Below are 11100 nucleotides of genomic sequence, written 5' to 3'. Positions count from 1 at the left end.
GAGAAACCTTAAGAAATTCCATCAGGGAATCCTCAAGGATGATCCAAAACAATCCCACACATAATCCCCAAGAAATTCCCTCAAGGATCACTCGAGAAATTATAAAATATATAAAACTTCGGCAGGGATCCATAAAAACTTTTCTCAAAGAATCCTTCCGTGTGGGTTACTTAAGAAATTCCCTCAGGGATCCTTCAAGAAAGTACATTAGATCATCCTCAAGGAATTCCTTCAGGGATTACTCAAAAAAGTTTCGCAGCGAATACTTGAGGAATTTTATCTGGGATTTCTTAAGAAATTTCCAAAATTTCTCAAGAAAGTCACTCAGGGAATCCTCAATTATTTTCCTCAGGGATGGCCTCTGGCGTAGGGTGGGACTAATTTTAAAAAATCTCTATGGGGTATGATTTCCCAACTAGAAAGTGATCTACTAGTCGAAATAAGTGTACAAAAATGAGCGATGTCTATTAATATTTATGGGTGGCGCAAAGGGTTTAAGTGAATTTTTTTGCTAGAGCAAACCTTCGAAAAACATTTTGAATTTAATTTTCAAACATATTTTTTCTAGTCTAAATCGGTGATTCTAGAACCCAATTGAGCAAAATTTGCGCTGAGAAGAAAAAAATGACATATTTTTGTATCCAACCCAAAAAAATACCGAAATATGATTTTTTTTTTTGTATCAAATATCTTAGAAACAAGTAGAGATATCGCAATTTTGAGCGCAATCACTAATTTAGTCCAGGAAGAATATGTTTGAAAAATTAAATTTTAAGTGTTTTTTGAATGTTTGCTCTAGCAAAAATTCCACTTAAACCCTTTGCGCCACTCTTAAATATCAACCGAAATCGCTCATTTTTATACAGCTCACTTATTTTGACAAGTATATCACTATCCACTTGGGAAATCATTTACCGGAGTGATTTTTAAAATAAGCCCCACCCTACTTCTGAAGGAATCATCAAAGAAGTATTTCGAGGAACCTTCAAAGGAATTCCTGGAGAAATCCTCAAACAAATGCTTAGAGAAATATTCAATGGAATCTCCGAAAAAAAATTCAGGAAATAATCACCAAACCAAAATCTGGAGGAATCGTCGATGAAATTCCTATAGGTATATTCCCGGATGAATTGCTGGAGGAATATTTCCGACATGGAAATATTTTACTTAGCAATCAAAGGGTAAATTGATCAATTAACATCTAAACTAACGACTTATGCCAAATATTTCGTATTACCAAATAGATTTGATAGTTTTAAGCGATTTATATTAGGTACGACATTTCCCATACAAGTCACCCTCCAAAAGTTGCATGCAAGTTTACTTACTAACATAATGCTTAAGGAGAAACTTCAGAGAATACAAAGATGGCTGCCACAATGGCCGACTTGGTCCCCTACTCACGTTTTCAAGAGCACCAATCTTGAAAATTTGTAAACAAATGCTCTCGATTTGTAAAAGCTGCCTCTTTTTGGAAGTGAGCAAAGCCAGGAAAAACAAGTGCGGCTTGGTTCGATGCTTTGTTCGTCAGATTTGTGCCTCTAAAGTTTGTATGAAAAATTGCAATGGGATTTCTTGATGTTTCACCTTAATCGCATATTTTACCCATTACATTGAGGTATATCTGAAAATTGTGACGAGCTGGAGCAAATCTTAGCCCGAATTCGGATTCAGCGGCCCAAAATCTATCAAAGACGCATAAGTTTGCTCTTGAGACAAACAAAAATGTTACGCTGTGGTATTAAATATTCTATGCACAATATTGGTTCAAATAGCTTTCCCTCTTTTTTTTTGCATAAAAAAGGTGCATAAAAAACATGATAAAAACATGCATAAAAAGAGGTTTTGGTGTATGAGACTACCCTTGTGCAACAAATGTAATCACTTCAAGTGTTTGTACTTCTGAACGTTAGCCCAATTCTTGGCATTGTACTGAAAAAAGAGTGTGGATGGGATCATTGAACCAAGAGTTTGTGCGTTTAGGTACTGACGAGTGTTGACGTGTCACACGAAGCACGCAAAGGAATAACAATCAATAATAAGAAGCTGTCAAATCGTATGGGAAATTCGAGGCGCGTTCACTCTGGTCGACACCTTAGGGTGGAACTTAGCATCTAGTAGGGCCAACATTATTATCCAACATTGAAGAACTGCTGTGAAGTTGCCAAATACTAAATAGGGTAGTGGACGTATTTTGGCCCGAGGCAGGTATTTTGGCACACCTTGAGAATTCTATTACATTTATCATATAATCTCCACAAAATCTTGACAAATTACACTAGTTTACATCATTTTTGGTGTAGAATCATGCCCTGAGTTCGAAAACGTGAAGGAAAAAAAATACAGTAGAGCGGATTTTTTTTTCGACTTTCCATACAAGCACAGACAAACAGACGTAACACTCTGGTAATACGCATCGTACATCGATCGCTCACTTCACACATCTCATTCTCTGTAATCAATGCTCCGATTGAGCTGAATTTTTTACTGTTACTCACCCACATATGATATGTCAAACAAACGTTGAAAAAGAATTTTTAAATTGTTCTTTTCTTATTGAAAAAAAAAAATACATTTCTTCATAAATTTTTAGAAATTTTGCTAAAATTTAAGAAGATCGTCCCCAAAACTCGCCAATATCTTGATTTTCATCAATCTGGCGAAAACCTGCATTCAGATGATCGAATGGTATTATATTCAGCTTTTAATTTATGGAAAAAGATTCAAAATTGGATGAACAAAACGCAAGATATTTGAATTTTATGAAATTCCATATTTTAAAAAGTTGTAAAACCCGATATTCAGCTAAAACTCAAAAACTGTTCTACTTAAATTTTTTTAAAGCCTGGTTTCGAAATCAGCGCTAAATTATGCTTCAAAAATTTTGGTCGTTGACAGAAGTTCACGAATTTCGTTTTATTTTGTAAACTAGTGTTATTATTGGAACTTCCAACAAACATGTGTCAAGATTTTGTAGGGATTACATGATAAATGTAATTAAATCAATTCTCAAGGTAGGCCAAAATACCTTCCCAGACCAAAATAGGTCCACTACCCTAGGTAACAATTCTATCATACAGCAGCGTTGAGTGTAACGGAAAAGGGGGGACAACCGAAGGCGAATAAACGAATGACCGATAAATGCTGGGAAACATTTAATTAAATAACGGATTTACTGTTAATATACCAACAACTAAAAGCCGATTAGTCATGAACAGAGAAACAAATGCGCAGGCCATTACTGAAGAAACATAAATACAGGCAGATTAAAAAAAAAAATGCATAGTCACGATGATACATCACAAAAAGTAGTTCATTGAAGCAATCGTAGCAAGATGATCTCAAGTTTAAAGCTCAAAGAACGAAATTTAACACTGGAGAGGGTTAGTTGTTGTCTTATCTTTTAGGTGATTCAACAGCTCATTGATAACCCAATCCAACAAAACGTTAACTGACCGCACTGGCTCTCTCAGAAAAAAAAAAATAAATAAACATCTTCCACCCAAAATATCCCATACCACTAGCTTCAGCTTGATTTTTTATCTTGAAATCTTGAAACCCCAGTGCCATATAATACCCAGACGTTATCAATGCGACTGATTGCGCGCCTCGCGAGCTAGGTGACCTGCTGCTAGTGGACAGCTTACTCTCCGCGAAACGCCGGCCGCGGCCCAGTTGATAAGCGACCGCACTTGGAATTGGATTTGAACCGTGTCGCGTCGCGTCGTTGTGCTACCAAAATGTTGCTCATCCTAACGCTGATATTCGCCACCGTCGGGTACGCTCTGTTCAACTATCATCGCAAGAGACAGAAACTACTGAACATTCGTTCACACTTCGATGGACCGGACTCGCACTATTTGTGGGGAACGTTTCCCATGTTCATTGGGAAGAGTATTCCGGGTAAGTGAAAGGCGGTTTAGGTTGTTTGAGGAACAGTTATGATGAAGTGTTCGGATGGCTTACAGATATTTGGGACATCATAACGGACTTGCACAAGAAACATGGAGAGGACATCGCGATCATTGCTGCCTTCAACGAGCTGGTGATGGATCTGTCCAGTTCGAAAAATGTGGAGAAGGTGTTGTTGGCGAAGTCCATCAAGAAATCGTTTGCTTACGACTTTCTGGAGCCCTGGCTGGGAACGGGACTGCTTATCTCTACCGGTGAGAAGTGGTTTCAGCGGAGGAAGATTATCACTCCAACGTTTCATTTTAAGATGTTGGAAGGGTTTCTGGAAGTTTTCAACAAAGAAGCTGATATTCTGGTGTCCAAGCTGAGGGCAAAGGCTGGAAAGGAGGAGTTCGACATCTACGACTATGTGACTTTGTATGCGTTAGATAGTATCTGCGGTAAAATATCAATTATATATGCGGAGAAAATAGCCCTAGATCATTACACATTTCTTAACATTTTCAGAAACCTCAATGGGAGTCCAAATCAACGCTCAGGACGATCCGAACAATGAATACGCAGTGGCCGTGAAACAGATGAGCACGTTCATCTTACGCAGAGTTTTCAGCATTTTACGAACTTTCCCGTCACTGTTTTTCCTATATCCATTCGCTAAGGAACAAAAGCAGGTCATCCTGAAGCTGCATAACTTCACCAACTCAGTCATAGATGCACGAAGAGCAATGCTGGAAAAGGAGAAGGCCTCACTAAATGTGAAGTTTGATCTTCAGGAAGAGGATCTATATTCCAAGAGAAAGATGACTTTCCTAGATCTTCTGCTGAACGTTACGGTCAATGGAAAACCCCTGAGCCGCGAGGACATTCGAGAGGAAGTAGATACTTTTATGTTTGAAGGTCATGACACAACAACCTCGGGCATTTCTTTTACTCTGTGGCACTTGGCCAAATACCAGGACGTTCAGCAAAAGCTGTACGAGGAGATTGATCGAGTTTTGGGAAAGGACAAAGCTAATGCCGACTTAACCAACTTACAGATTCAGGAACTAGAGTACCTAGATATGGTTGTGAAGGAATCACTGCGGTTGATTCCCCCAGTTCCAATCATTGGAAGAACCCTGGTGGAAGATATGGAAATGAGTGAGTATCATTAATTGAAATCAATGATGTTTTGAACATAATTTTGGAAATCTTTCAGATGGAGTTACCATACCAGCAGGAACACAGATTTCCATAAAGATCTACAACATTCACAGGAATCCGAAAATATGGGAAAACCCCGATGAGTTTATACCTGAACGATTTTCCAAAACGAACGAAAGCAAGCGAGGACCTTACGATTTCATTCCATTCAGTGCTGGATCTAGGAACTGCATTGGTCAGCGATACGCCATGATGGAGCTGAAGGTCACGATCATCAAACTGATTGCCAGCTTCAAAGTTCTCCCAGGAGATTCCATGGATAAGTTAAGATTCAAAACAGATCTGGTAATTCGTCCTGACAATGGAATTCCAATAAAGCTGGTAGAGAGAGTTTGAGTAATGAACTGACGCTTTTCGACGAATAATTCCAATCCGGGAAATACCCTTGTAACCCACTTTTCGCTTGACAAGTTCAACGTAATTTACTCCAGCCTCCTCCATCCCGTTGACAACGCTGTTCGCTCTAATTAGTGTAATCCTTATTAATTAGCAGAGTCGCATTTTTATGCTTCCCGACGTCAACTAACGCAGCGCTAAACAAAACTGCTTCGCAGATTCCAACGGCCTCCCATCCTGTAATAGAAGGCATTTGGCCCTACGACGACTCCGACCTTACCAGGTTCTCATCACCGGCGGCTGACTGCCTTCCCAGTTCCAAAGTCTTCCGCTGATTAATACCAGCCCTTTGAGACTCATAACTCATTTACTTAACATTTTCTCATTTTACGCCATTGCCCTTCTCAGCCACCTTCCCCTCATCACACCCCAACCCGGATGGCCCTACTTGAACTTACAAACTCGATTATTAATGGTTTCCCTTGGTCTTCCTGTTCCATCCCCCACTCCCCGACGACAACGCTTGTTTGGCAGTGGCCATCACCGGGTAAGTTACTGCTGCTCAGGAAGAGCCCTTTTCGATGCGGCGTGCGTCGCGGAGGAAGGACACCATCACCGTCATCGGACGACAGCGAATATCACACTTCATGGATGCTCTTCCACGTTCTTCGACCGAGGACGACCGACCGACGAACGGTGACCATGATAATGTTATCGTTTTGAATGAAATTGTTTTCAGTGGCGATTAATTTGTCAGCTTCTTGTCGCACCAGGCTGACTGACGGAAGGAAGCCGGATGCTTTTTCCCTGTGAAGTTTACAGGAGGGAGCCTATCTTCTTCGGGAGTTCCATTGATGTAGAACGATTTGATAAGGGTGATGAAATGATTCAGTCGAGAAAAAGTACTTCCGCGTGGTATGATTTATGGCTAATTGATTGCTGTAATTTGTTGATCCGATAATTGAACAAGATTGCTGTAGAGGAATGCGTTTACAAAGTGATCAAATAGGAGTGACGATGTTTTTAATGATGGTTTCTTCAAAATTGTGCAAGACATTTTCCAGATGTGAACCAGTAGAGCTTCATTCTTTTATTTAGTACAACATCTTCAAATACTTCTGAGTAGGTACTGAAGAAGTATTAAGTATTGAATCAATAAATGTACGCCACAAATTTGATAGCGATTGCTGGCGTATTTTCGGTCCTCGGGTTGCTTATAAAACAACTGTTTTAATTAAAGCCGACGTTTCGAGCGTTTATTCACTCATCTTCAGGGCAAACTACAATTTACATACAAAGTTTGAGTAGTCAAGTCATTTGTTATACAAAAAAAAAAATTACTCACATCAAAAGTTGTTTTTAGGTCAAGTGGGTTTGGACATGGACTGATGGAACGGCTAACAACATTACACTGTAATTATACATACAAATTTCGGAGATAATGACTTGATTCGTTGTTACAATAATTAAAACATTGGACGGAGCACAAACTTACACAGCTTTCACCTAGGCACATCTAAACAGGTTTGAATTAAAATGTCTATGAGTGGAGACGTCAAACGAAAAGATGGAACATAAAGGACGGAAACATTAACAGAAACAGAGAATCACAGCGTGCTGTGATGATGTTCTGCTATCTTTCTCCGTTCGTGATTGAGTGCAGAAGACCCGAGTAAACAACACTTAAATTACTTGTGTCGGTTCTATAGTTAACCGTTTTGGTGTCACAAAAAATGTGACACATTTCAAGAACTTGAAGTGCGTTCAGACGATTGTCCTGTTCTAGAATTTTAGTACCAGGTAAATCGAATCGGTGTTCGTTTTCAATCACATGGACCATCAACGCCGTCTTTTTGAATTCTTCCTCCCTCTCCGTCGCTCTGTTCGGGTAGGAAGATTTCAAATCTGCGTATCGGTTAATGAGAGACCGATGCCCAGAGAGACGGTTTTTCAACTGTTGCGTAGTCAGCCCAATGTATGCGCAGTCGCAATCGGCGCAGGGAATGCGGTAAATCACATTTCTCTTCTCCAACTGCGGCGTTGCATCTTTGAGCTTCGAAAACAACAGTCTGTTTGTTTTGACGCATTTGAAGCCCAGTTGAACGTTGGGGAAGTTTCTATTGATGACTTTTGCGAGAGCCGGCGTGAGCTTCTCTACGTGGTGAAGAGATCGATACATTTTTGGTTCGGGATGTGTACTGCTGTTACTCTCATGTGTGTTTGTGTTCTTGTTGATATATCGGTTTATCAACCGATTTATCAATGAACTTGAGTAGTTGTTGTTTAGCAAATAATCCCGGACCAACTCTTTTTTCTCATTTTCTGATCTGCACGTCGACAACTTGAACACTCTCCCAATAAAGCCAGTGGCCGTGTTTAGTTTTTGTGTGAGAGGGTGAAATGAAAAATAATTCAAAATGCGCCCCGATGCTACAGGTTTTTTGTACCAGTCGGTGACGATTTTTTGCTGCGCTGTGCGTATAAGCAGCATGTCAAGATACGGCAGCTGATTATTATTTTCCATTTCACACGTGAATTGAATGTGTGAGTTGAACTCGTTGAGCGCATTTCTCACATGTTCAATCATGTCGATTGGAAGAGCGGTGATCAAATCGTCGACGTACTTTTTCAAAAATGGAATAGGAATATCAATCCCTTCAAGCACGTGATCTAGCAATGTTTCCATCACTAAATCTGCAAGAGCCGGAGACAATGGGTTACCCATTGCCGTTCCCGACTTTTGACAGTAGAAGTTGCCACGGTGGACGAAATAACTGGAGGAGAGATTGAATTTAATTAGTTCTATGAACATTTCGACATTCTTTATTGTGGTGTTTTTCTCGATCATACTCCAGTTCTTTCGCACCGCTTCTATCGCAACGTCCCGTGGAATACACGTAAACAGGCTTACCACATCGAACGAGACCAATACATAGCCTGGAGGCAGGTTGATATTGTTTATGAATGTGCAGAACTCATATGAATTTTGCACATTGTATTTGTCGTGGTCGATCGAGCGGTGTAGTATGTCTGCAAGGTACTTGGACAGATCATATGTCGGGCAATTAATGCACGATAATATGACTCTGAGTGGACTGTCCGGTTTGTGTATTTTAGGGAGCCCGTATATTTTTGGACAGGTCGCGTGGTAGGAAACCAACTTCGACCTGGTTTGTTGATCGATCATCTTCTGGTCGAAGAGCTTATTCACTAGCTTGTTGTTGTGCGTTTGTATTTTATTAGTCCAATCCGTATCAATCCTTTCGTATGTGTTCGCATCGCTGACAAGTGCATCCATCTTCTCTTCATATTCGTTTTTTAGCATGATCACAGTTTTATTGCCCTTGTCAGCGGGTACGATGTATACATCAGGATGATCACGGATAAACTTTCTACTAGTGCTAAGCGCTTCGGTCATGAAGTGTTCAACGCGGTTGGAGGTGGTGTTGAAACAACCATTCTTCCTCTTGTTCACGTAATTTTGAAGGATGTTGGTGAACTGATTGCGGTGGGCCGCTTGAAGAATCGGATCCGGCTCAAGTTTGAGGATAGATTCCAAATCCGCAATAATCTTGAAATAAGGTATTTCTTGATTATTCTCAAACGGCAAGGCGAATTTGGGACCATATCCTAATAGAATTTTTGTGTGGTTGGGAACCTCCACGTTAGTGGTATTCCGTATCCAAGCATCGTTTTCGGTGAAGGAGACGGTGTTTTCAACTTCAACCCGTGCAAGCAGCCGTTGAATCTTCCTCTCTATTCTAACCTTTGAAAGGCGATCTTGTTTTTTGGAGAAAGATTCTTGGCTTTGGAAAAAGGTACTGTAGATGTGCGGTAGGCTTACCTGTGTGATTTGGCTAGTGAGGCTCGCTTTGTCTCTTTCCAGCCGCTGCATTTTGTAGAAGCTGTCTTTTATCTCGGTGTTGAGAATTGTGCGCGTGAAGAGCTCCATAGCTTTTTCCAGCTTGCCTCGGTACGGACTAGCATCCTCTAGCAGCGAGTGAGTGCATCGAAAAGTGTTCTGTATGTGCGCTGGTCGTACACCTTGCCGGCGACATTGCCGCAGGAATTCTTTCCTCGATTTTTGGGCGCACATCTTCTTGACTGTTTGTGCGTACTGTTTGAATAGTGTGCGTTGTGATGGTGGAAGACTGTTGTAGAAAGTTGTAGTACTGCTGTTGGTTGACGCCATTGATGATATTGATAAAATAACGACCGTCTTTGATAATTTGATAGCGATTGCTGGCGTATTTTCGGTCCTCGGGTTGCTTATAAAACAACTGTTTTAATTAAAGCCGACGTTTCGAGCGTTTATTCACTCATCTTCAGGGCAAACTACAATTTACATACAAAGTTTGAGTAGTCAAGTCATTTGTTATACAAAAAAAAAAAAATTACTCACATCAAAAGTTGTTTTTAGGTCAAGTGGGTTTGGACATGGACTGATGGAACGGCTAACAACATTACACTGTAATTATACATACAAATTTCGGAGATAATGACTTGATTCGTTGTTACAATAATTAAAACATTGGACGGAGCACAAACTTACACAGCTTTCACCTAGGCACATCTAAACAGGTTTGAATTAAAATGTCTATGAGTGGAGACGTCAAACGAAAAGATGGAACATAAAGGACGGAAACATTAACAGAAACAGAGAATCACAGCGTGCTGTGATGATGTTCTGCTATCTTTCTCCGTTCGTGATTGAGTGCAGAAGACCCGAGTAAACAACACTTAAATTACTTGTGTCGGTTCTATAGTTAACCGTTTTGGTGTCACAAAAAATGTGACACATTTCAAGAACTTGAAGTGCGTTCAGACGATTGTCCTGTTCTAGAATTTTAGTACCAGGTAAATCGAATCGGTGTTCGTTTTCAATCACATGGACCATCAACGCCGTCTTTTTGAATTCTTCCTCCCTCTCCGTCGCTCTGTTCGGGTCGGAAGATTTCAAATCTGCGTATCGGTTAATGAGAGACCGATGCCCAGAGAGACGGTTTTTCAACTGTTGCGTAGTCAGCCCAATGTATGCGCAGTCGCAATCGGCGCAGGGAATGCGGTAAATCACATTTCTCTTCTCCAACTGCGGCGTTGCATCTTTGAGCTTCGAAAACAACAGTCTGTTTGTTTTGACGCATTTGAAGCCCAGTTGAACGTTGGGGAAGTTTCTATTGATGACTTTTGCGAGAGCCGGCGTGAGCTTCTCTACGTGGTGAAAGTCGATTAGTCGCTGCTACCTTCCAGTTTTGAGGATGTGAACACCTATCAAGAAAATGGGAATAAAGCCTACAATAAAGCTGTTCTGTTATATTTGTCTTGTTTGAGAATAATATAGCAACAGTTATTATAAAGAGATGGATTAAGTGAAACGAATAAAATACGGCAGGCTTCAGTGGGCTGGGCATGTAGCTCGTGTGCAGGATGAACGATAAGCAAGCCCGTGCGCAAGGGATGGGTTTTGGGGGTAAAACCCCTCCCTTTTTCGAGGCTTTATTTATTACGCGCCCCTCTGCCTTTTCTAGAAATTAAGAAAAATCCCTCCCTTATCACTTTTTCTTTGCTCAGGCCTGCACAGTTCAAAATTGTTACATCGAGTTCACTGTAACAAAATGACCTCCATCGCTTTCAACACAATTCTGCATC

The 11100-nt window shown here is 40.5% G+C and overlaps 2 protein-coding genes across 2 annotated transcripts; one reads left to right on the top strand and one right to left on the bottom strand.

Moving 5' to 3' along the window:
• Positions 1 to 3580: 3580 nt before the first annotated feature.
• LOC109419909 (cytochrome P450 4d1-like) lies at positions 3581 to 5459 on the top strand. Its single transcript, XM_062855036.1, has 4 exons — positions 3581 to 3903; positions 3969 to 4352; positions 4420 to 5052; positions 5111 to 5459. Exons 1-4 carry the CDS (start codon positions 3741 to 3743, stop codon positions 5449 to 5451), a joined length of 1521 nt encoding a protein of 506 aa, XP_062711020.1. The 5' UTR covers positions 3581 to 3740; the 3' UTR covers positions 5452 to 5459.
• Positions 5460 to 6622: 1163 nt separating this feature from the next.
• LOC134289038 (uncharacterized) lies at positions 6623 to 9411 on the bottom strand. Its single transcript, XM_062855035.1, has 2 exons — positions 6797 to 9411; positions 6623 to 6731 (listed from the first exon to the last, which is right to left on the bottom strand). The coding sequence occupies exon 1, from the start codon at positions 9401 to 9403 to the stop codon at positions 7085 to 7087; it is 2319 nt and encodes a 772-aa protein (XP_062711019.1). The 5' UTR covers positions 9404 to 9411; the 3' UTR covers positions 6623 to 6731; positions 6797 to 7084.
• Between the last annotated feature and the right edge of the window lie 1689 nt (positions 9412 to 11100).

The sequence above is a fragment of the Aedes albopictus genome, chromosome 2 (assembly GCF_035046485.1).
Source record: "Aedes albopictus strain Foshan chromosome 2, AalbF5, whole genome shotgun sequence".
Lineage (NCBI taxonomy): Eukaryota > Metazoa > Arthropoda > Insecta > Diptera > Culicidae > Aedes > Aedes albopictus.
Note: the sequence above shows the minus strand (reverse complement) of the source record. Positions and strands in the feature narration are given on the sequence as shown.

Coding starts and splice junctions, on each gene's coding strand:
- LOC134289038 (XM_062855035.1), bottom strand. CDS start 9,403: ATGGAGCTCTTCACGCGCACAATTCTCAACACCGAGATAAAAGACAGC.
- LOC109419909 (XM_062855036.1), top strand. CDS start 3,741: ATGTTGCTCATCCTAACGCTGATATTCGCCACCGTCGGGTACGCTCTG. Junction 3,904..3,968: donor CATTGGGAAGAGTATTCCGG/GTAAGTGAAAGG, acceptor GATGGCTTACAG/ATATTTGGGACATCATAACG. Junction 5,053..5,110: donor GGTGGAAGATATGGAAATGA/GTGAGTATCATT, acceptor GAAATCTTTCAG/ATGGAGTTACCATACCAGCA.